The 26,664-nt window shown below is 38.8% G+C and overlaps 1 protein-coding gene across 4 annotated transcripts in view; it reads right to left on the bottom strand.

Annotated features, from left to right (window-relative positions):
- Nucleotides 1–26,664, bottom strand: part of DLGAP1 (DLG associated protein 1) — a 431,939-nt gene that overhangs the window by 27,776 nt on the left and 377,499 nt on the right. For all 4 annotated transcript variants that reach the window (XM_036762199.1, XM_036762200.1, XM_036762201.1 and 1 more), the window contains exon 8: nt 17,859–18,280. In XM_036762199.1, the coding sequence (XP_036618094.1) occupies nt 17,859–18,280 (422 nt within the window). The remainder of the gene's footprint in view (nt 1–17,858; nt 18,281–26,664) is intronic.

The raw sequence follows: 26,664 nt of genomic DNA, 5'->3' as shown, positions 1-26,664 counted from the left end.
TCCTTTGAGCTGCTGTGATTCTGCTTTGCTCACAGAGCATAGCACCTTCTTTGACATAGGCACTCCATGGTGGGTGCTCCTGTGCCAATGTATTCCATGTCTCACCATCAATACTGAAGTTCTTCAGAGAGACCTTGAGAGTGTCCTTGTATTGTTTCTTCTGACCTCCACGCGAATCCCTGCCTTATTCGAGTTCTCTATAAAAGTCTTTTAGGCAAACTTATGTTTAGAATTTGGGCTATGTGGCTAACCCATTGGAGTTGTACGCTCTGCAGTAGAGTTTGAATGCTTGGAAGTTCAGCTTGAGAGAGCACTGAAGTGTCTTATCTTACCTTATCTTGCCAGGTAATCTTCAGACTCTTCCTAATACGATTCAAATGGAAGCGGTTCAGTTTCCTGGCATGGTGCTGGTATACTATTCAGGTTTCACAGGCATATAACAAGGTCAGCACAATGGCTCTGTAGACCTCCAGTTTGGTATGCAGCCTAATACCTCTTCTCTCCTACACTTTCTTTCAGAGCCTCTCAAATGCTGAGCTAGTTCTGGCAATGCATGCATCAACTTCATTATCTATGTGGATGAACCTAGAAAGTATATTGTCAAGATAAGTAAATTTATCCACAGCATTCAAAATTTCCCATTAGCTGTAACCAATGGTTCCATGTACAGATGGCATGGTCCTAGCTGGTGGAGAACCTTTTTTCTTGGTGTTATCAGGCCAAAATTAGCACAAGTAGAGAATCAATCCATTCTCTTTTGCATCTTACCTTCAAAGGCTTCATTGAGTGTACAGTCATCTGTGAACAGAAAGTCATGCACCAACTTTCCTTCCACTTCAGTCTTGGCTTGTAGCCTTTTCAAGTTAATTTATTAATGTGGCAGCTGACCTTGATACCATTTTTGTCCTCATTAAAAGCATCTGACAACATTGTGGAAACCATCATGCTAAAAAGCATGGGAGCAAGAACACAGCTCAGCTTCACTCCACTGGTGACTAGGAAAGCTCCAGAGCATAGCCCATTATCCAGAACCCATGCAGGCATGCCATCATGAAACAGGCACACAATACCATGAACTTCTCTAGGCAACCAAATTTTACCACAAGATCTTCCACAAGTCCTAATGACTGACAGTATCAAAGGCCTTGGTTGATGAATGTTGTGGACAGACCTGTGTTCTGCTCCTAGCATTTTTCTGGAGTTGTCAGGCAGCAAACACCATAGCAATCATTCCCTGAGCTTTTCTGAAGCCACACTGGCTCTTAGGTAGATGACCACCTTCCAGGTGAAGGATTGGCCAACTAAGGAGTACTCTGGCAAGATTCTTGCCAGCAGTGGCTAAGAGAGAGACACTCTTATAATTATCACAGTTCAACCTGTTACTTTTTCCTTTATAGTGATAGATAATGGAAGAATCTTTGATTTCCTGGCGGAATAACCTCCTCTTGTCATATAATCTGGAAGATTTCTGTCAGCTTCTGTATGAGCAGTGGACCCCCTGTCTTATAGATCTCTGCTGGGATGGAATCAGCACCAGGCACTTTGCCACATGAGAGGATCCTAATAACATACCTCTTCTTCAGTTGGAAGTTCAGAATCTCATGACTTTCTCATCAACACTGTCTTCTATTTACCTAAATGCAACAAAATGTCATGGATGCACACTCACAGTAAGCACTGGCATTTAATAGCCTATGTCATTGTAAGGAGAAGAGACAAGCAGGATATGAGAATGATGAAAGAGATGTGTGGCATAGAGTGCTGGACCAATCACAGACTTATCCTCTCCAAGCTAAACATTCTCATTTAATAAAAGAGGTGGCCCCAAGGTAAGAGAATGGTTAGGAGACTCAATATCAATAGATTAGAACACTTCTCTGTGGGTGAACAGTTTTTTGCTGACCTGGAGGGAAAGCTAAATCAGCATACAGTTAGCAACACTGGTACAGAAAAGGAATGGGCAGCTTTCAGAGACTTGCTGTATACCACTGCATTTACTCATCTGGGCCAGAACAGTTACAACCATCAAGCATGATGAAAAGTTTCATCAATGAAAATGAGGGGGAAATTCAGAAGCTTCTAAACAAAAATGAGAATTCCATAGGGTTTACCTGAAGCACAGTTTGTCTGTCTCTAAGAAGGCAGCATTTAACTCCATCAAAAATAAAGTGCAAGCAAAGCTTAGCGACATGCAGGATTCTTGGCTCAGTAAAAAGGCAGATGAGATTCAGTTTCTAGGATGCTCTGAAGACCATTTATGGGCCAAAGACCTCTGGAGCATCTCAACTACTCAATGCTGATGGAGTCACATTGATCAGTGGAGAGATGGGCTGAACACTTCCATACTGTTCTCAACAGATCGACCAATGCTGAAGCCATTGACCTTATACCTCAGGCTGAAGTCAATTGTCTCAAGCTGACACATAAGAGGCACTTCCTAAATGTTTACTGGATTGTTTATTGGATTAGGAAATTGAGGCCCAGAAAGGTAAAAGGACTTACCTAGAGGTATGGCCTGGGCACAGGCACACACACACACAGAATAAGTAGTAGATTTCAAATTTGAATCTATGCCCTTTGACTCCAGATCCAGTATTCATTCTCCTTGGGTTATTTACATGGTAGATATTCATTTGTTACTTCTATGTTCTGGTTTGAAAAATAATTCCTCACAGCTTTAGTTCAACTGGTTCAGGGATATCTGTAATCTGCTGTGAGTCACACATGATCAAGCCTTATCCAGTACAAGGTCTAAGTAGAAAAAGAGGTGGATCTGTTTCATTCCTGACCAAGAGTCATTAGTTTACACCTAACAAGCAGTCTTGCTTTTATTTTTAAACAGAAATCAAACTGTTACTTGAGAATAAAGAAAACAATTCCCAGGTAGATATGGTCTTTAACCTTAACTAGATTTTCCACAGGACTAAAACATAGAGAATACTATTTTTTTTTAAAGAACAAGTTTTCAAGTAGTAGGATAATTTAGTATTTTTTCCTTTCATATCCCACCAGGATTTTTGTTGGTAAATGATGTCTTCCATCTTTATAATTAAATTAGTTTTGTTTTGGCATCAGCCACTTAATTTGTTCTAGTCATGAAACTAAGATATCACATACACAAAGAGTAATTTCTTGAGCTTTTCAAGACAGGTGATATCATAGAATTATAGATTTGGGGCAAGAACGAACCTCAGAGGTCATCTAGTCTAAAGCTCCACTTTACAGATGAGGAAGCAAGGGCCCAGGGAGGTGAAATGATTTACCTGATGTCACAGAGGTATAATAAGAAGATGTGGGATTCAAACTCCAGTCTTTTGACTCCAGAGCCTGTGATCTTTTTTCACTGTACCAAGTGAAACTGGGGTTCAGTTTTACTTGGAAGCTTGGAAGCTGAAATCCTAACTTCAAAGGATATTATAAACCTCAGAGAACTGGTATGTCTGAAGGCAGTAGCAACTGTATTCCCTCAAAGTAATTATTATTGAAGAGTCCATCGATAAGTATGTGCTGAATGTTCACTCTGCACCCAGTGCTTAACTGGACAAATATCCTGTGAGGCTAAATCTAAAGAAACTTATCCTAACATTCCTTTTATTCTGGTGCGCGCTCCAGCTGACTTCAGACTCCTCTGTGTTCACGAATTCCACATTTCTCTTTGGGTAATAATTGTGTTGGGGGGAGGAAGAGGGTTACTTTAAGACTTGGACTCAAGATGGGATGAGATTGACAGTGAAAAAAGTCCAAAATGTTTTCTGCATCTGCATCCTGGAATGCAGAGGTGTCTGTAGTCGATGGACTCCTGAGTTCTCACAGGACAGAGCTGTTTCCCCCATTTCCACTCTACCCCATCCCCACCCCCAAATGTGAAGGCTATAGGGACATCCAGGGCTGGATCTCAAACTAGGCTGGATGAGCAGGTCCTTGGTGATTCCACTGATATAAAGTCATAAGAATAGCCATGCAAAACTTCCGTAACCAAACCTGAAACCAGGCAAACCCCATGTCAGGCTCCATTACCAGCCCCACATTTGCTGCCAAGTCTCACAAAGCTTCTAGGGGACCTGGGGCCAAGTTTCACTAGCTTGGATGCGATTACCAAGTAAAATTAAGGTGGAATTAATCTGCCTCCTGCACACGCTCCATGTTTATCAGCTAATAGCTTCAGATAAAGCCTGAAAATTCCATATGATAAGTTGTCCACAATTCAGGAGGCAAAGATAGATTTCTAAGTATGGTATACTGGTATTTCATCCTGGTGCTAGTGAAACCTTAGCCTATTTTTTTTTAATACACTATAGTAGACTGCATTCCTAGTTAGAAACATTCAATCCCATCTGGTAGCTTCACTCCCAGTTAGATAATACCACACGTATCTATGTAACATACAGGCCACTGTCAAACTGCACTGAGCCATCTCTCTGAGACAGCTGTTCCACACAAGAGCTGCATTGTCTGAGAAAAGCTTGTATCATTTTACTTCAAATGCTGAGGGAACAGGCATTCTGTCAGCTGCCTTGGCTTGGAGGAAGCTTCACTCACTACAAATTTTCATTATTTTGTTATCAAGGCCAAAACACACTATCGACTGTATGAGCTGAAGGCTCCAGAGGAAAATCGGAGTCCTTACTCTGCTCCTATCAGGCAGATAAGAATCGATTTGACTCTCACAAACCTTAAATAAATAACAATAATGACCATTTTTTAAAAGACAGCTATTCTCTCTTGCAAGCTTTTGTTTTCAGCTTTTCCCGTTTGTTATAACCAATGCTTTGGCTTCAGGTGAAGTAGGAAACAGTGTCTCGCCCAGGAAATGTTAGACACAACGTACTGCTCAGGAAGCAGCTGTCAGAATCAGGAATCTCTGATGACACCACAGACTAAATAAGGGATAACTGAGCAATATTTTTAAAGAGGGGTTGGCCCTTTTCCCTCCTTTAGCATTCAGCTAGAGGAGAGACCAGGGCCTGGCCCCAGGTATTGGTATAGAGTTTAGTACTAAGTTAGCAAGAATAATTGGTTAAAACAGGGAGCAAATCCCCTCGGTCTACTTCTCACATGTGACCCTACATCTGTGTCCTTGGGTCTCTATTTACTTCTCCCCACCAACCCTCCCCATGATTTTCCATGATTTTCTAATCTAGGGAACAATTTGCCCAGGACACCCAAATTCTCAGTTAGAGCTCTGACTTTGAGATTGAGAAAAGTTATTATAATTGGGGGGGAAAACGGGTCATAGGCTATACAGCAGTCTGTGGTGAATAAAGTAGTTTTTAAAGAAATTTTATTACTTGTTATAAAGCAGATAATCCTAGAAGGTTTTCTGAGGCACCAAAGCACACACAGTTCTGATTCTAACTTTAACTCTATGAAGGTACATGTGGATTTTCTACTGGCCTTCCCACAATAGCACTAAGGTCTAGGCCACCAGCCACATTTTGCACTCAGGGTCTCCTTCCACCTCAATTTGTTCTGAAATATTTTAATCATTCTTCAAAAGGGGGAATTTTTCTCCTTTCACAGGCCCTAAAACTTGGGTTTCTTGGGCAATAGCTCTCTCTATCCCTCCTTTATCATTTTATACACCCAAATGCCAGGATACCACAACAACAGAGATGGCTAGTCAAGGTGTGCTCATTAACCCAGAAGAGTGTTTCACTAATAACATGGGCTCTTCACTTAATTCCTGAGGTATCTGGCATAGTGGTTAGAGTGCTGGATTTATAATCAAGAATTGTCTTAGAATTCAGGGCATCTAGGTGACTGTAAGGCCAATCTGTAAGGGAAAGATCTTTTCTGCCCATTGAACAGGCCTCAGGTGGGGCCAACCAAGGGAGGCCTGATTAGAGGCAGGCCCATACCCTTTCACTAAGTGTGAGGCCCCAGGCCCCATACCTTTTTGCTAAGTAGGCTCTGAGCCCTCAGGGCCCTGAACAGGATATAAAAGCTCTGAGGTTGGCATTTTGCCTTTGGGACTCTCACTTACTGGAAGAGTGTCCTGTGATTTGACCAGATCAGACTCTGGGTAGCTGCTGGAGCCCCCTTGGCTTTGAAAACCCAGATGTTGGTGCCTCTCTCTCTGGTAACTATATAATTCTTTGGTCAGACAGTTAGAGGCCTGTCTGCTGATAACTCTGTGTGTTTGCTCTGTTTATATTGTCTCTGTAATTTCTGTTTGTATTTCCTCTGAAGTTCAGGGTGCTGGCTTTTCTCCCTGAACTAAGTGAATGATATATGTATGTTTGATTAAAGTGAGATTGTTAACTCCTTAAAGTTGCTTTCCTTAGAAAAGCAGATCAAAGAAGCTGTGCTATCAGTCCTCCTGTGTGCTGGTGGTGTTGGTCTTATACAGCCACAGTAGCTACTAGCAGCATTGTTGTTACAGTGACACAGTGGATAAAGCACCAGCCCTGGAGTCAGGAGGACCTAAGCTCAAATCAAGCCTCAGACACTTATTAGCTGTGTGACCTTGGGCAAATCACTTAACCTTGATTGCCTCTCTCCTTGCCCACCCCCACCCCCAAAAAAGAAAACAGGTTCAAACCCTATCTCTGATACTCCCTGCCTACATGATCAGAAGCAAATCATTTAGTCATCCTGGACTTCAGTTTCCTCATCTTTAAGGTGGGGATAGTGATACTTACAGTCCTTACCTCATAGAGCTGTTATGAGGTTCAAGTCAGATATAGTTAAAGAATTTTGTAAACTTTAAAGGACTACATAAATTAGTTATTATATCAGTTATTATAATCAGTTATTATATTTATACTATATATTATATTAATTAGTTATACCCTATGTTTATTATATCGTATATTATATATGATATATTATTATATATTATATGTAGATATATTATATATTAATAATCAGTTATTATAATTACTGCTATTCGAAAAGACCACTGGGGTATAATGTTGGGTTAGAATTAAAGAGTTCCAGAAAAGAAAAGAGAAGGCTCCTCCAACTCTGGCCCTATCAGGACACCTTTATTATCAGGAAAGGAGATATAGACATAACATAAATGGATGGAGGAGAGACTATAACCTTACAAAGTATAATTTGGTTTTGTTCTTTTATTTATGTATTTGGCTTTAGTCCAGGAGTTCTTAAACTTTTTTGGGTTGTGGGTCCCTCTGTCAATGTGCTAAAGCCTCTTCTCAGAATAATGGTTGAGAATAATACAATCATAATTGAAGGAAATGCTAAATTTTAGTTGAAGTTAGTGAAAATAAAGATGCAGTTTTTTTTTCCCCTCTTTGAGTTTATGGTCCTTCTGATATCCATGGACTTTAGGTTAAGAATCCCTGCTCTATCTAGTAACTGGTCCAACCATTCTGGAGAATAATTTGGAACTAAGCCCAAAGGGCAATAAAAGTGTGTATACCCTTGACCTAGCAATACCACCACTAAGTATATCTTCCAAAGACATTAAAGGAAAAAAAAGGACCAATATATACAAAAATATTTATAGCAGTTTTTTTGTGGTGGCAAAGAATTAGAAATTGGAGGGGTGCTCATCAGTGGGAGAATGACTGAACAAGTTGTGGCATATGATTGTGATGGACTACTATTGTGCTATAAGAAATGACCAGGGGGTTGGTTACAGAAAAACATGGCAAGATCTTTACGAACTGATGAAAAGTGAAGTGAGAATAACCAGGAGATCATTTTGCACAGTGACAATAATGTTGTGATGGTATTCAATTGTTAAAGACTTGACTACTCTGATCAATATAATGTTCCAAGACAACTCCAAAGGACCCATGAAGAAAAAAAAATGCTATCCACCTCCAGAGAGAGAACTGATGAACTCTGAGTGCAAATTGAAGTATAATTTTCTCACTTCCTTTAAAAAAAAAAAGAACTCCTGCTTTAGCGAATAATTAGATATGCACATCACTATATGATTAGGGTTGTATTTCAGAACTCTTCATTATGAAAATACAACTGCATACTAACACTCCAGCTAGGTCCCAATTAGTGAAAACAGATCCTTTGAGGTGGTCTCATTATCACTCTGCACATTTCCATTAAGCTGGAACCAATTACCACATTTTACGTAATTATAACTTCGAATAGTGCAAATTTGAACACAATGGGTCCACTTTAAGGGATTCATCATTCACACTAATCAGAACCTAGCTGCAAGATCTCTTGCTGGAAAGATCTCAATACAGTTGTAAAGTGCCTAAAGGAAATGAATAAAGTATGTGTGGTACAAGCTTATGGGGAAACTTAAACCAGTCAATCCACCAAGTATTTTCAAAGAATAATTAACAGAAATGTCAATAGTCATATAAAATTGCTAACCAAGACCACTGATAAAACAGGCAATAGGAAAAAATACAAAAGAAACCTACTTAGGAACTCTTCTCTTTGACATGTAAAGTCCTTCATGATCTGGCTACAATCCATCTTCCCTTGATGATTATGTATATTTTACACTTTAAGTTGCAGACAAATAGGACTACTTGACCTTCCCTAGGATGTGGCATTCATTCTTGTTTTCACATCTTTGCTTGGAATGCTTTCCCTGCTCACCTCTGTCTCGGGGAACTCCAAGCTCCCTTCAGGGCTCAAGTGCCATCTCACACATGAGGCCTTCTTATAATTTTCTCAAATGTTAGTGCTCCACTCCCCCAATATTGAAATTGTTTTAAATTAATTTCATATTTACTTATCTGTGTACATTTTATTTCCCTCCCAGCAGTATATAAACTCCTGGAGGGGCTGTTTTCATTTAGGTCTTTGTATCCCTGGCATCTAGCACTGTGCCTTACACACATTAGGTCCTCAATAGATGTTTGTAGATTTGAAATGAATTAAAAGAACAACTAAAGTGAAACATTTGGAATTTTTAAAGAGAATATTCATCTTTGGATAGAAAGAATCTGAGAATCAGCTGCACAAGCACAGGATGGGGATGTGCGGTTATGTGGATGGGTCTATGTGGTTAGAGAGCAGTTCATGTGAAAAAGACTGCTCAGTGAGTGAATAGTTGAATAACATGGAGGTCAAAAAAGGCAAAAGGATTCTTAGGCTTCATTAAGAAAAGCATTGGGTGGGGAGAGAATTTGTAACTTGCAATCTTGTGGAAATCAATGTTGAAAACTAAAATATTAAATAAAGAAATAAAATGAAAAAAAAAGCATTGGGTCCAAAACAAATAAAGTTCTAGTCCCACTGTCCTGATTAGATCATTGAATTAGACCGTTGTCCCACTCTGTCCTGATTAGACCAAACCTAATTATGTTTAATTCCTGGCATGTCATTTTAAGACAGATATTGACAAATTCACCTAAGGGAAGGAGACCTGGAGGTTGATCAGCCTTGAAGCTTATATAGCAGGAAAAGGTGAAGGAAATGAAGAAGAGAGGACTTTGTGGGAAGCAAAAGCTGTTATTGAATTTGAAGGGCTATCATCTGGAAGAAAACTTACTCTACTTGGCTAACTAGGACAAATGGGTAAAAGTTGGAAGGAGGTAGTTTTAGGTTTGATATAAGGGAGAGCTCCAAATAAATAAAGCTGTCCAAAAATGAAATGGCCTATAATGAAAAGCATTTAGTTCTCTGCCCCTGAAGGTCAATTAGTCAATAAATCAGCATTCATCATTTATTAAGCACTTAGTGCCAGGCACTGTGCTAAGCCCTGGGGATACAAAGAAAGACAAAAAGAGTCCCTGCCCTCAAGGAGCTTCTACTCCATCGAGAGAGACAAGATGAAAATAACTAAGTACATGCAAGATACATACGTACATATGTGTGAATATAGAGAGAGGTGTGTATTGTATATATACATGTATACATATATACATATATACACATATATGTATACATATATATACACACAATTCTTCAAGTAGGGGCAAGATAACTACCTATTGAAGGCATGGCAAAAAGCTGTCAGGCTGTAGAGAGGGCTTGGAATGTTCCCTCCAGTCTGTCAGAAGCTTGACTTGGGGAATATGGGCAGGCTGAAGGGAAACCACATTCTCCAAGGAATGAGTCTTTTTTTTTTTTTAACTAAACTTCAGGGAATAGAGCTTGCAAAGAAAGGTAGGGATGAAGAGAAGGGTGTCTTTGGCTATAATTTCGATTCCATTTATTTTATCACCTGGAAGACTAAGTACCCGGGGGCAAAGCTGCAACCAGAGTATGAGCAACTGAGGCTTAAAGATTTAGAAGGTTCTGGCAGCATTTGTATTACTTCAATGAGTCGACACAACTTGATCAATTCGTCAGCAAGCATTTATTAGTTAAAATAGGAAGCTACCAGATAGTAGTAGTCCTTAATCCAAGCTGTATCCCTACCTAGCCTTGCCCAGTTCCTTACCTCAAAGATAGCCTCTTCAGCAGCAATCTTTTTATGTCCTGGGGGTCTCTGATCCATGACCAGCCTCCCAAGGTAACTGATTCTTTCTGGCATCAATCCGTCAGTTACTCAACAGCATGAGAGTTATTTTTGATATGAGACTTTTCCTGATTCCACCCCCAGCTCCTCGTGTTTCCTCCCTCCAAATTAATTACCTTGCATGTATTTTCTATATACTTTTATGTGTACATGTTGTGTGTGTGTCTTCTCCCACCCCCATGCCCATAGTATGTTGGTTCTTTGAGGGCAGGCATGGCTTCATTTTCGTTTTTGTCTCTCCAGTGCCCAGCATAACATTTGACACGGTGAACACTTAATAAATGCTTGTTGATGACTTCTTTCCCAGGTTCCAGAATTGTTAGTTACGGCTCTGTTCAGAAGCGTTTCTCACCTCACCATCCCCAAGAAAAAATATTTCATTTGCACTAGTTAGAGATTAATCTGGGTTATTAAAGACTTTTAAAATTCAAATGATCCCCTGGAAAGTGTAAAATCCTTTCCATACTTTACTGTGAATTATTATTGTTGTTGTTCAGTCATGTTCTATTCTTTGTGACCCCATTTGGGGTTTTCTTGGTAAAAATATTGGAGTGGTTTGCCACTTCCTTTTCTAGCTCATTTTATAGATGAGGAAACTGAGGCAAACAAGGTTAAATGACTTGCCCAAGGTCACAGTATCTGAGGCCAGATATGAACTCAGGTCTCCTTGACTCTAGGCTTGGTGCTCTATTCATGGTGCCACCAACACCTAGCTGCACTGGTTAGTGTGAATTAGTACAGGTCAATACTCGGCTGAAGTCAGTAGCACTCGGAGAATGGGAGTTTTGATAGGGATAGGAGGAAGGAGGGGAACTCTTAAAACAGGATGGTATGCCCAAGTGAGATGGGGGCTCTGGACAGCTAGAGGGCAGAATGAGGGCACTGGGTATCTGGGGGCCATGGGAAAAGTAGGCGGAAAGTGGGAGAGAAGTTCAGAAAGAGAGGTGAGAAGACAACAGAAATCTTTTTCCAATTTTATCCGGAGCCCTAGTGGTGGACATGTCTTACTGAAAACTCCAGGAGTAGTTTGCCAATGCTTGACTTAAAATATCATAGGATCATAGGATCATAGATTCAGAGCTCTAAAGGGCCTCAGAGATCACCTGCTCCAACTCCCTTATTTTACAAATGAAGAAACTAAGGCCCAGAAAATGGAGTGATTTGCCCAAGATTGAGACAAGTTGTAAATAGCAGAGTCAGGTCCTCTCTCTCCAAATCCTGCAGTTTTCCCAATTTTCCCATTGTACCATATTGCCTCCAGCTTGCATCAAGATTTGTTCAGAAGACTAAAGTCTCAGGCTCTCTTGATTCAGCCTTGTCTGTTCGAACACTCCCACCTTTACCCCCAAAGAAAATAGGAAACGTTTTAGAAAAAAAAACTCCCCCTTTCCTTTTACATTTTAATTATCAGCACCCTACAATATAATATTGGGGATTTCCCTGTTCCAGAATGCATCTCTACCAAGGATCTGCTTTATAATAAAAGTTCACTAACTTAGATTCTGATCTTCCCTTTTTTCTTTCCCTATTTATAGTCCCAAGAGTTGGAAGATGCATTTTAAGACATGACCAATATAATAGAAATTTGTTTTGCATGACTGTACTTTGTTACAAAAGAAACCTTTTATTAGGGAGAGTGAAGAGTGTTATGGAGGATATGAAGGGATAGTGATGCAAATAAATAAAGAAACAAATGAATGAATGAATGAATAAACCCAAGAAGAAAGAAGAGGGCATTGATGAAACATAAAAAATGAACAGAAGGATGGTCAGAAGGGGACACAGACAAGAAGGGCAGTATTGGTAATACTATGTTAGAAATGATGTGTACTTTTAAAAAAAACCATCATGACGTACATGGTATGTTCACATTTTTAGTGCAATCGGCTTTTTCTGTCCTTCTTTGTATATGGATATGTTCATGTCTCTAGATGACTATCAAGCTCATAATAAAAAAAAAATTTAAGAGTTGTAAAGGACCTTAAGGTCATCTAATCCAATCTCCCACCCAATGAAGGAATAGTCAATGGAATGGTGTGCACCTAATTTCTGTTTAGTTACTTTTAGTGAAGTCCTCTCACCAGCAACCCCTAGCCAACTGTGATTGTTGAGTTATAAGATCATAGCACAAAGAGCTGAAAAGGACCTTAGATGCCATTTAGTCCCACTGATTTTTTATAGATGAGTAAACTGAGAGGTTGGTTAAGTTGCAAAAGGTCATCTAGCCCAACCCCCTTATTTTACAAATAAGGAAACTGAGGCCCAGAGAGCAAAGTAACTTACCCATGGTGTAAACGATAGGGTCAAGTTCTCCCACTCCAAACCCTGCAATTTTTCCACTACACCATACAGAAAAGATTTAAAGATAGATGGTATGGGATAGCTGAGCCCAGATTTGAACATGGTCCTTTAACAGCAAATCTAGTGTTGTTTCCATTGCACTATGTTACTTATGAAAGCCATTAGTTAATTTATAAAATTAAATTAAATTTATAAAATAAAATAAAATTTGTAAAATAGCCAATAGTTAATTTATGAAGAAAGTGCATGCTAAACAATTGTGGAAAAGCAATTGTGGAATGAACTACTTTTAAGGATGTCAGCACTTTGTATGCTAGTTACAAATGAATTTTGCCACTTCCTTAAAGCAGACCTTGAAGATATACCTTTCCCATTTCCACATTTAGTTAGCATAGTATTTGAATTTTTTCTTTTTCCTGCCTTCTGATTTCATTGGTATAGAAAACTCCTGGAAGAGGTAATCCCCTCTCCCAATGCAGACTGCTCTGCTGTAGTACTGTAATTACAGTATTGAAGTAACTTGTCAGGTTTCCTGAGGTAGCCAGTATGTATGTGTCAGGCGGTACTTGAATTCACCTCTTAAGCTCCAAAACAGCTCTCTATCTACTACACTATACTATGTAGTTAAATTAAAATAATAATTTAAATTTTAAAATTAAATTAAATAACCTTTTAAAAAAACTATGTAATTCAGAAATTCTTCCCCCACCTAGTCTGAATTAGGGAAGGTTAGGTTTTTTTGTTTTGTTTTGTTTTTAGTGTACCACACACTAAAGGCTGATCACCCCAGTTAGTTTGAAAGTTGTGGTCAAAAGGCCAATGCCATGTGTTATGGGTTTAGGTTTACTTTATAAATGAACCAGTTTTGTACTGGAGCCACTGACTGAATCCTTAGCTTCATCTATTTGGAGATCATAAACATCTGCCATTGCTGGGGTGGGTGGGGATCGAAAAGGGAGAAGAAGCTTGTAGTGTCCTAGAAAATAGAGGACATGGGTGGATCAGTGTAAATTCATCACTTTTACTAGAAAACAAAAGCAGCCATATCATGTCTTATTAAAGGCGGGAGTGGGGGGGGTGGGGTAAGTAGCATCAACTATGAGCATGAAGTACAGTGTATTTTTATTCCCATTATATTAATTACCACCACAGCAAAAAATCTGAATAGCAAAAACACTTCAAAACCCCCAAAGGATGATCCACTTACTTCAAATAACGCTAGATACATAAAAATTCCATAACAACAACAGAATCTGTATTATCCCTTGGTGCTTAAATCATGGAAATTTTAGGACAGAAGGAACTTTAGAGATCGTTGAGTCCAACTCCTTCAGTTTATAGATGAGGAAATTAAGGCTCAAAGAAGTTACATAATTTATTTATGGTTACAAATTAGCCCACGGAAGATCTGGGGCTAGAACTTCAGGTGTCTTGTCTAGTATTCTTTTTTATATCACACTGCAACACTGAATTCATCAAAAGGGGATTTTTGATGTGTATTTTTAATGATATTAGCCATATCTTTCACAATAATATTATTACCTGATAGTAATTAATAGACCATCTTACTATATCCTCAGTTATATAGGCTTGGGAACTAGTTTCCTGCAACGACTTTAATCTTTCTTGTTGACAAAGTATATCAATATGGTAATTAACATTAAGGCATGTTAACTATGATTTCTGATATTTTTATACTAATAATAATGAAGTACTAGCCTTATATCCTAAGATAGTATTCAATTCTTTTTTTGTTGTTCAGTTATTTCAGTCATGTCTGACTCTTTGTGACCCTATTTAGGGTTTTCTTGGCAAAGATACTAGAGTGGTTTGCCATTTCCTTCTCCAGCTCATTTTACAGATGAGGAAACTGTGGCAAACAGAGGTAAGTGACCTGCCCAGAGTCACACGGTTAGTAAGTGTCTGAGGCTAGAATTGAACTCAGGAAGATGAGTCTTCCTGACTTCCAGGCCTGGCACTCTATTTACTATGCCTCCTAGCTGTCCCATATTCAATTTAGCTTTATAAAAACAGGGACAAGACAGGGATATTTCTGTTGTAAGAAAGATAGAGGGCTATTAAAGAAACTAAGTGACTACCTAAGTAAAATAAGTAGCAAGTTATCAAGAGAACCAGGGCTAAGCGGAGGCTGGAAGGTGGGGGTGGAGAGTAGAGATAACTCCAGGTCCAATTCACTGAATTCCTTTAGAAATTCAGCCAGCTTGCCAACCTGCCATCCTCAACGGGAAGGCAGGCACACCAGCTTTTAGGAACACAACACAAAAGACAACAGCCTCTTTTATTTAGGCATTCTGCCTGCTAATAATTTAACAAATGATGGGTATTCCTAGAAAGGGGAAAGGAGAACATGAGGCAATTAATTTCCTTCTTAATGACATTGTTCTACTCACTGATCCTTACTTAGTTGGTGAATGGAGCTGCAAAAGATTTACTCTATTCCACTTGTGAATATCTTAACTAGCCCAGGAGTGCAATAAATGAGGGTCGGCAGCAAGAAGGCTTCTATATAGCTGGAATGACAAAAAGCTAAGCACAGAGGAAACCCTATGTATAGACATGGAATATAATAAGGAATGTTTGGGACCTTAAGCCATTATTTTTCACAGGCTATTTTAAATGGGAAAAAAAATCACTGGAGGGAGGAAGGGAGTTGGCATGGAAGATCACTGCTACTTGTCAGTTTTGTTCCAAATTAAGTAAATCAAAGAAACACCATCCATTCAAGTACTCAAATAATGCACAGTAGAATCTGAAATTAGGTTTAGAAAGCAACTTTATAAGGTGTCCATTATAAGAAGAATCTTATGATGCCACGGTTCTCAAGGGGTACAAGAAGATGGTCAAGGAAGCACAGGGAATATTTGCTACATATCTCCATTATCTAATGAAATATTCCAAATAGTAGTGTTAGTGGAAAAATTTTTGTATTGGAGAGGGAGCAGAATAGGAATGGGAGGAAGTATTAAAGCAGATATAAAAATTTTTGAAAGAAGCAGTTAAAGAATTAATTTCTACAAATCAAAACCAAATGAATGAGATTTGTATATAAAACTTTTTTAAAGTTGAACCAGAAAAAAATCAGCAACAACCTAGAGAAAGCTCTCCAAAATAATCCGAAATACCAAATTGATTTCCATCTAGTGAAGTTGCAGAATTGTCGATGTACCCTTGGAGAAGCATATTCTATTCTTACTAAATATGCTTACAAGTCTTTAATCTGTGTGAATCAGAATTTTCAGTCCTCTTCTCAACCAAATCTAAAGCAAGAAATAAATGAGGCTGATCATGATATGCAGTTATCATCTTCAAAAACTATATTGAGAATAAAACCGTTGGGTGATGAGAAACAGAATCAAGGGTCTCCGTTTATATGATTGTGTTCTGATAAATATTTAACAACCTTATGATATTAAAAACATGGGCCAAATAAAGTTTTCTTTATGAAAAATCCATCTCTTTAGTTTATTTCATATTTGCATGTGCATGGTAAATGTTAGGATTTCTCTCCTTTCATATTGACAGGGGTATGGGAAGGTTTCCTGTATGCCAAGAGGTATGGGAACTGAAAAAGGTTGAGAACCTCTGCCATGGTAATAGGTAGGTTTTTAACTTTTCTACTGACATTTCTAAATATAAACTGTTTATCATTTTTGCTGTTCGAAGGCCAACTAGCTACCATTTGACAAATGGTTGGGTTGTAAGGTTGTTGTCCTTCATTCTCAAAGAGGACCTAAATGACATCACTATGCTAGAGTAAGTTACAGTTTGTCTGGCTGTGGCTGATCAGACCAATATGAGCTCAGAATATTTCATCACAGGTCGGGAAATGCAGTACAACTTTATTAATCAGACCCCATTAATTTAGAAATTGTGTTCATTTCCACAGGAGCTGAGCGGGAATTTACCTTTGTACTATCTTTGAAGAAAAAAATTTGTAGGTGAAAGTTTACTGTAGATATGGAACTTTTCACATTCCCTCAGTTTCTTCAGAAACACCTACTTCTATATAAATAAGTGATGTTCTAATTATGGTACCTGTATTCATTAAAGCGGAATTCCCAAAGACTGCTACTGGTTAGCACTTTGTTAGCTTAATTCTAGACATCCCATTTAATTTGAAAGCAATAAAACTGTATTTCTATAAAAGTTATTCTACAACAGGTTGCTCACTATCCCCATCCTGATAGAGAGGTGACAAACTCAAAGCATAGAATGAGACTTTTCTTTTAACTCAGCTAATGTGGGAATTTGTTTTGCTTGCTTATACATATTTGTGACAGGGGCTGGTTTTTCTTGCTTTCTTAATGGGGGCAGGGTGGTAAGTGGGAAGGAGAGGAGGATGTTCATTTGAAAAAAAATATATACATGTATATTTAATTTTTAGAAAATAAAATAAAATTATATAGTTATTTTGCTAATTTTGGCTGGCTGGCCTTTCCCCAAAGAGATCGTGTGAGAGAAATACTGACTGAAGCATTTAACTACGTTGCATTTATTTGTCTTTACTCTTTGTATATTTATTTTGTACGTCCATATATGCATTCATATGTATATATATATTCTTACTGTCTCTCCACTTAGGATGTAGGCTCCTCCGGAGTAGGGATTGTTTCATTCATTGTTATTTACGTTCCCAGTGCCCAGCCCAGTGCCTGACACATAGGAGGTGCTTAATAAATGCTCATTGATTGATTGATTTGCTTAAGGAGCCTCTATCAGTTGTAGTGAAAAGCCAAGATTAGGTACACCTGGAAGCCAAAAAAAAGTTTGTCATTGGTTGTTTGGAACATTAGTGATCTGTAGAAACACCTGCAGTTAAAAAGACCCATTACTGAAAACATCAGCTTTCCTTCAACATAAGCTTCCGGCACTAGATCAGTAAATGTCACCAGTTTAGATTTGAGAAAAGTATTGTATCTGTCCAGTAATATTTTCTATGTGTACATCAGTCTGTACTGTCTGCGTTCTCAGCTGGATTTGCCTGGCTCTCTCACATGCTATCATTTGGGGGTATAAAACTGAGAATTTGCAGATTATCTGCCAGTCAAAAGAACAAGGAGATTAAAAACCAAACGCCTTAATAGATGTGCAAATGCTAATTAATATTATTTTGATCACTACTTACTGTCTTCAGGCAAGTTATTTTCCCGTTCTTCTCTCTCCATCTGCTGGCACCAACCTTCCATCCGGTCTCTCTCGGCCTGAAGAAGCTTCAGAAACCAGTGACCATCTCGGTGACACACTGACCTCTGAACAGCCTCCAGGGGATCTTCAGTGATAGAGTCAATCCAAGGATCCGGTGGAGGCAAAATGGAAGGATCGAAATCTGTGTCAAAGTCATCATCTGCAGCACAGGCATGGTAGTGGTTTCCTGACCCCTGAATGCTCACTGTGGAGGTGCTGGCATCCCGGGAAAACTGCCGGGACATTGGTCCTGGGCAGGTATTGTCCTCTATAGATTCCAGAGAGTTTTCCATGTTCTCATGGAAGTCCAGGTCAGCCTGTACTGCTGCTGTCACGCTGTTAGACCGAGTGAACCTGCGGAAGCTTAGGAAAATAGAGAAAGAATGTTTAGTCAAGGGGTATTTCCAGAAGCAAAACTTTATTCTAGCTCTCCTAGTGGAGGTAACAATAAGAGAACTTATTCCAACGGTGTGACAGAGGATACAAGAGCTCCTGCTTTTAATCGGTATGGCAGCCCCTTGTGTCAAAAGAACACCTTGGCAAGGCATTCTGGTACAGTGGAACAGGCACTGGTTTCAGAGGCAGAGAACTTGGGCTTGTCTCCTGGCCATGACATTTATACCACCTTTATGATGTTGACCTTGAATAAGTTATTTAACTTCTCTGGACCTCAGTTTCCTCATCTGTAAGATAAAGATGTTGGCCATCAACATGGCAAAGATGACAAAAAAGGGGGACATGACAGAGGTTGGAGGGTCTGTGGGAAAACAGGCACAACAATGAACTGTTGATAGAGTTGTAAATTAGTACGGCCATTCTGGAAAGTGATTTGAAATGATGCCCAGAAAGTCATTAAACTGTGCATATCGTTTGACCTAGCAATACCACTACTACATGACTTGTAAACTTGGCTCCGTCCCTCAAGTAGAGTATTTATGGGCTAATCCCTTAGTCTCTCTCTCAGCCTTAGTTTCCTAAAGAGGTCAAAGAAAGAGGAAAAGGACTCATATGGTCAAAAATATTTATAGCAGTTCTTTTTGTAATGAGAAAGAACTGGAAACTAAGAAGGCAGGTACTGTCCATCAATTGAGAAGAGACTGAACAAATTATAGCACATGAATATAATGGAAAATTATTGTATTAATGGATTCTATGTGAAGTGAGCAGAACCAGAATTATTTACCTAAGAATATCATAAAGACAAAAAATGTTGAAAGACTTAAGAACACTGATCAATGCAAAGATCAGTCATGATTCCAAAGGATTAATGATAAAGTATGCTACTTAGAGGCAATGAGTTCATGATATACAATGAGACATATATTTTTGGACATGGACAATGAAGACATTTATTTTGACTAGGAATATTTGTTAAGAGATTTTTTTTTATCTCAGTGGGTGCGGGGTATGGGAGGAAAAGAAAACAAATACTTATTAACTGAAAATTAAATAAAAATTTAAAAAATAAAGGAGTCAGACTATATGACCTCTTGATTCTTTCCAACAATAGATCTATGACATGATACCATGCTGTTTGGAATTGCTTGGGCCAATTTATTTTTTTTTTGCAAGGGAAAGTATATATTTATTTAATGCCAATTTATTTTTAATGACACTCTGTATTTGTAGAATGGCTTACACATACAAATTACTTTCACATCCATTGTTTCAGCTGATCTCCACAGTAACTGCCTGTGTAGACAGGCCATACATTATTTCTTTTCACTTTATAGGTGAGGGAACTGAGGGAGAGAGAGACTAAGGGATTAGCCCATAAATACCCTACTGAATGATGGAGCCAAGTTTATAATTCATGTCTTCTAGGGCCTAGTCAAATCCCTTTCTACCATATACTATAATCCTTCTATTTTTAGGGGCAAATGACTTAACTTTCTTAACACTCCCATGACCCACCTATTGGGACACTGACCTGGAGTCTAGAGAAGAAGGAATAACATGTTGCTGGTTCTGATATAGGGATGTTTTGGACATGGCTATAAGAACTCTGGTTGATTGCTCCAACCCAGCAAACAGTCCTGCTCCACTCCAGATTGTTCTGAACCAGAGAATACAGTATTACAAGGGTCAAAGGAAGCTTTGTACAATGCCTTAATCATAACTCACATTTATCAAGTGTTTTCCTCACCATGCTGTTTTTATTCTTATTCCTATTTCATAGGTCTGGAAACTGAGGATTCCAAGAGAGGTTAAATTGCTTGCCTAAGGCCACAAAGTTAGTCAGTGAAGCACTTGAGACTCCAACCCCAGATCATCTGACTCCAAATCAAGTGATTTTTCTATTGTACTGTGCTTCTGAAGCTAATATAATTTTCTAGGGGCTGAAAAAAATGGTTTGGGCCATAGTAAACTCTGTATAACAGCCCATTTTGCCAGACTTTCTACTACATGGGATCTACATGTAGACCTATTAGGTCTACTCCTGTCCCTGTAACTGGCTTTTTTCAGGAGCAACATGAATTTTGGGGACAGCTAGGTGGCACAGTGAGTAGATCACTGGCCCTGGAATCAGGAGGACCTGAGTTCAAATCCGAACTCAGACACTTGACACACTAGCTGTGTGACCTTGGACAAGTCACTTAACCCCAATTGCCCTACCTTCCCCCCTCAAAAAAACAAACCAAAAACATGAATTTCAATGCTTTACTATTCTCTGCCTTTCCTTCTTCCCTTCCACCAAAATAACAAGCAATTTATCGTAGATGTAATTAGAATACTTTACATCAACTGAATTGTGTCTTTTGAGCAGAAATCAAAAGCTAGTCGTCTTTGGATGTTCCACAGAACCTAACTCAGGCCTGAGTATGTAGTAAGCACAAAGGGGACCTTGATAACTGAAGCATCTTTGCTTGGCCTCATCCAATGAGTCTTTATAGGCTTCCTGGGAGGACAAGAGCCAATTCTCAAACCTAGTTAGCCCAGGACCTGTAAGTAGAGGCTGTTTAGTGGTATTCTTCCCTCTGACTTGAAATGTGTAGTTCAGAAAGAAAGTTGATCCTGATACCTAAGATTAATACTTTCCCTACCATTAACCTGACTGTTGAAGCCACTGTGGGATGTGGGAGTTAACTTTCATTTCCTTTCTTGTGTCCTATATCTTCCTTAGGGTTCATCCTTAACTTTCCGCCTGCCATGATAACCTCCTGATATTCCCTGGGAACACTGTCCTTTGTTCTCTCTACCTAAGTCCTTCTTACCTTTCAGGACCCGGTTCAAACATACCTGTTCCAAGCATCCTTTCACTCCCCCGATGGAAGCTATCTTTCATTTCTTGAATTTCTCCAAGCACTCACTATCTCTACCACTCACTTGGAATTTATCATTTAGAGCTGCGGACCTTTAGTTTTCTATTCATCTACTCTCTCTCATCTTCTGGACTAATTGGTAAACTTCCTGAGGATAAGAACCTACATCCTGTAGAGGCATGCCCTGCCCAGTGTCATAGGATCATATGATTCAAACTTGGAGGAGAATCCAGAAATCCTCAACTCTAGTAGTTAACTTTAACCTTGAGTTTCATGGACCTCTTTGGCAGTCTGATGAAGCGTTTCTCAGAAAAATGCTTTCAAATACATAAAATAAAACATACGAGATTAACAAGGAAATCAATTATCTTGAAACATAATTATCAAAATATTTTTAAAAAATATTCACAGAGCACAATTAAAGGACCTCTGATCTAGTTCAATCTCTTCTAAGGAAACTAAGACTGAATAATGAAGTGTTTGCCCAAGGTCACACGGATAGTAAATAGGAGAGCCAGAACTGGAACCCTGGTTCCAATCAAATCCTTTGCTCTTTTCATGAAAATATACTGCATTCCAAAAGAATACTTCTTAAAAAAAAAAGTTTCTCAGGAGAGTTTGCTTATGAAGAGTTAACAAGAGTGATTGAAACATTGTGTGTATGGGGGCGGGTGGGGGGATGGTGGTGGTGGTACTGATAGGAGCAGGACATGTCTTATATTTCATAACCCCACTATTTCTTTGTATTAATATTAATATCTAGCCTGGTGCTAGGATTACAAGGTATTTGAAAAATATTCCTGATGAACTGAAATTGTATGCACTTGGTGCTCCACAAAGTTTTTGAATGAATGAGTGTCATGCTGACCAACATGAAGAAACAGCAATCATACTTAGATTCTCTAAGTCAACTATTTGTATAAGTGAAGAGCTTCCTTAAGGCTCAGGTATGGCCCATGACTCAGGGCCCCTTCAAAGGCTCCGAGCTCACATGAACTGGGTTCAATCCTGAGGGCTGATCCCAGAGGGTTATCTTTTGTCTTTGGCTCATTGTTTCCACCCAGAGTTGATCCAGGAAAATTTTCTTATATACTTCCGAAAAAAACTTGTATGTTGTTATCCCCAAATGTGAACATAAGGGGTCCCCAGCTGTCATATAAGCACTCAAGGTAGAACGTGGCTATTGAATATGAGACAAATTTTATTTTATCCCATAGAAAATGCAAAAGTACTAAAGTACCTATTGGAAGCCACAAACAGGAAATCTGTCAGCCAACTAGCATTTATTAAGTGCCCACCATGCTAATAGATGGGGATACAAAAAAAAAAAGGCAGAAAGCAAATAACCCATCAGTTCCTATCTCTATCTCTAGTAACTAAACTGGAGTTGTTATTGGGTCAATATCCAGTAAAATCCTTTTTTTCTTCAGTCATTCACACACCTTTCAGATCCACAGGTCACCCTATGGCTTAGATACTTAGATATGGCTCGTAGGTACGTTGGAGGCCTCCGAAGAAGTCTTCCTATTTCTGTTGGACTTCCATTATTGGAGTAATTCACTGGTTCTATTTTCAAGTAAGATTCTATGTAAGGACTACATGGTCTCTTCTCTTCTTCCTCCAAGGTGCATACTGCATCAGGAAGTCTCCTATTTCTGGAAGTCTCCTATTTTCTGGTGACTGAGCTACTGAACTTAAGAACTCCTAAACTAGGGATTACCCAACAGGCAACTCCCAGAGTTTCAAGTCTTCTCTTGGGCTGAGTGGGCACACCCAAGTCAGTTTCTATCTTGTGCTTCTGCAAGAAGATTCTCAGTGCTCAAGTTGTAACCATTTGCTAAACTGGAAAAGCCCACTCTCAGTATCTCTGTTCTAAGGCTGAGCACTTTTGTTATAAGTCAACATCAACTGATTAGGAAGAGGAAGGAAGAAATACCTTCCCCTACTTGCTGCACTTCCACACTCCAGAAGAAGTTACAAGAGAGAGTAGAGGAAATTCTCTCTAGTGAGACCAACCATCCTGCTTTTATAGATCATAGGGAAGGGTTACTGATTCTCAATAAGCTTACCATATTGTTTTTCGGTTGTTCTTCAGTCTTTTCCAACTCTTTGTGACTGCTTTTGGAGTTTTCTTGGCAAAGACACTGGAGTAATTTGCCATTTCCTTCTTCAGCTCATTTAAGTGGTTAAGTGATCTATCCAGAGTCACACAGTTAGTGCCTGAGGTAGGAATTTGAATTCAGGTCTCCCTAATTCCAGGCTCAGCTCCTTATTCATTGTACCTCCTAGCTGCCCTTAACTTAGTCAGCCCTAAACTCTGTAGCCAAATCCATATGGCCCTAGCATTAAATTCCATAAGGAGGTACCAACTAATATTTATTAAATACCTACTATGTGCCAGGCACTATTCTAAGCACTGGTTGCCATCCAGTTGCTTTCAAACAAAGGGTCATACTCTATGAACTTAATAAGTTCATTGGGGAAATCAAGTTGATCAGGTACTCCTCTGATCAGTATCCCTTACATAATTATTTGCCACAAATTCAGAGAAATATGGCATAATAAAAAGAGTACTGGACTTGAGGTCAAAACACTTGTGTTCCAATCCCAGCTCTGCCCAATTAAACAATTTGGGTTAAATTACTTCCCCCTTCTTTGGGCCTCAGTTCTTTCATCTGTGAAATGAGAAGGTATCTTACCGATTACTTATTTTGCCTGGGCTTTCTGCCCTAAAGGGGGTGACTAAGCTGCATGGTATTAATGATTTAAACTACATATGTAGGGGCTAGATGGTGCAGTGGATAGAGCACCAGCCCTGGAGTCAGAAGGACCTGAGTTCAATTGTGGCCTCAGACACTTTCTAGCTGTGTGACCCTGGGCAAGTCACTTCACCCTGATTGCCTCCAAAAAAAAAGTACATGTGTATCCCTTAAACACAAAGACCTAGAATGAGGGTAAAGTAAATGCTTTAAGGCTTACTTTTTGGTAAATCCTATATAAACTGATACCGAAAAGGAAATGTAACTCTTTCAACCTCACAATGTTTATTCCCATGCAAGCTGTTAAAAAATTGGGTGTGGTGTGTCCTTTTGGGAGGAGACCTGGAGAGCTGCACCTGTCAGTGTATATTCTTGCTGAGTATATTTTGTGCAGCAGTGTTTGTTTGGGTTTTTTTAATTAGCTGCCTTATTGATTCACTGTCTCCAGATCCTAAACTTGCATTTGAGGTCAGGGTGCACTGGACCTCTAACAGAGGGTTTAACTAGATTATATCGAAGGCCCCTTCCAATACTAAGACTCTGTGATTATTTGATTCTAGTTGTAATTATGTCTGCATGCCTATGATGCAAATAGAAGGGCTTAAGGAAGGAAACATCTTTAAGAATAAAGGTATAGCTAAAAGCGTATATTAATCAATATACGAACTGTTCTTTCTTATCATAGCCATTAGCCAGTATCGTGTTGTACCCCACCTCAGGGCAAGGTGAATGATACATTGACTGGGTAGTATAAAAAGCACCAGACTGGGTCAAGAGATCTGGGCTCTAGGCCTGGCCCTGTCACTACTTCTATGACCAAGGAGAACATCTTTTCCTTTTTTACAAAATGAAAAGTGTGGACCACAAGATCCATAAGAGTCCTTTCTTTCAGCTCTAAAAGTTCATGATTCTAATTAGGATCAAATATCAAAGGAATCTTAGAGAACATTGAGTCCACAAGTAGTACCATTCCTATTACAGAGATTAACCTGTCTAAATAGTGTTTAAATAACTTGGCTCATAACTTTTAATAACTAACTGGTCCAAAAGAGCACTAAAGACCTCTGGGCCATCCATACTGAATCTGTAGATCAAGATTAACACCAAGAAAAAACAGTCAGTCAATGCCCAAACATATGTGAAATGTGCCAAAACTAAGGCAAAGATCTAGAAGGATGCAAAGTTTCAAATGCTAAGGAGAAAGTCATCTAAAGGGTGAAGGAAAAGTTGTGAAACAGGACGTCAAGGTCACAGAGCTTGAGGAGAACAAATTGCTTTGAGGCCTTCCCTAATATAATTACCTGGATTCTAGGAGCTCAGATGCTTGCTTTTAGAAGTGAGGAGTCCTGCCTGAGAAAATGTGTAACAAAAGCTAAAGAAAGGTTTGCCTAGGCCATTGATAGGGCAAATAGAGACTATAGTTTTTAGCTCTTTTGAGGAGATGAAGAAGGGTGTTTATGGGAAGAGGTTTCAGTTGAAGACTGAGAAACACTGATTCTTACATATGTGTCCTTTTCTTTTGAGAGAGAAGCAGCATATGGACAAGAAATTATTAACCTCTCTGATAAACCTGGAAATTTTATGATGGACAACTATGCAAGGTATTTTTTGCTTTGTTTGTTTTGGGTGTTTTCAAGCGGTCAAGTGGATGAGAATTTTCTCAGCCTTTTGTCAGACAAATTAATATTTTCCCTGAAGAGCTGGGGTTCTTCAGCTACTTTGCATGAAGCCCAATTATATTTGCATATTTTAAAAGTTATGGTTCTGCAATAAAATCTATATTTTAATGGAAAAATAAATTACTAATCCTTTCCCTCTTGTCTTCCTCCAATCTGAGGAATTTAAATTTAAATAAAACAAAAGCCAGTCACACCTGTTAGAGCTGTCACTATCGCCATGGGAATCAATTTTCATTAAACTTGAATCAGTCGTGACATTGGTAGTGTTTTGGTTCATCCAGACAGCCACTCGTGACAAAGTATGATAGGTGATTTGAGTATTTCCTTTTTGTTTCTCTTAACATATTTAAATTATTTTTTACTGTTGAGATGTAGATCTTAAAAAGTGGAGGTAAGCTAAAGGATGAGTTAATTTGAGGATAATGAAATAAATCAGTGACTGTACCATTTACCCAGCATTCTTTGGTCTGGATATGCTCTGTACACTTTTATGCCTAAACCCTTTTTTCCTTCCTAAATCTGCCTTTTACTGAAATGATTCTGATGTGTAAAAATTTCCACAGGAAAATGAAAATTTTATCCAAAAAAGGGAGAATAATTAAGATTTTAGGGTTTTTCTTTTGTAATTGTGTTAAAAATTAAATACTCCCAAAAAGTAGGAAAGGCAGCATGGTATAATAGAGAGCTGGCCTTAATGTCAGGAAGATGTGGGTTTAATTTCTGCCTCTGACACAAACTGACTTCGACCCTAGACAAGTCACTTAACTGGTCAGTGCGCTAAACAACTCTCTACAGCTATAATTGCAGAAGAGTGGGAAATTTGCATTGATAGAGGGAACTTCTTCAACAGGAGCTCCCCCTCACCAATGAAATGACAAGTCCAGAACAAAAAAAAATCAAAATGACAGCATAGTTTCAATGCTAAAGTTTTTTTTGTTGTTGTTGTTAGTTTGAGAGACATTATTAGTATGTCGTACTTTGGCTTATCACATATACCAAGAGTATTTCTGATGTCTAGCTTTAATTTCAGGATTCCCCTTTTAGTT

Source organism: Trichosurus vulpecula, chromosome 1, assembly GCF_011100635.1.
Source record: "Trichosurus vulpecula isolate mTriVul1 chromosome 1, mTriVul1.pri, whole genome shotgun sequence".
Classification (NCBI taxonomy): Eukaryota; Metazoa; Chordata; class Mammalia; order Diprotodontia; family Phalangeridae; genus Trichosurus; species Trichosurus vulpecula.
This window is presented reverse-complemented; position numbering and strand designations above follow the sequence as displayed.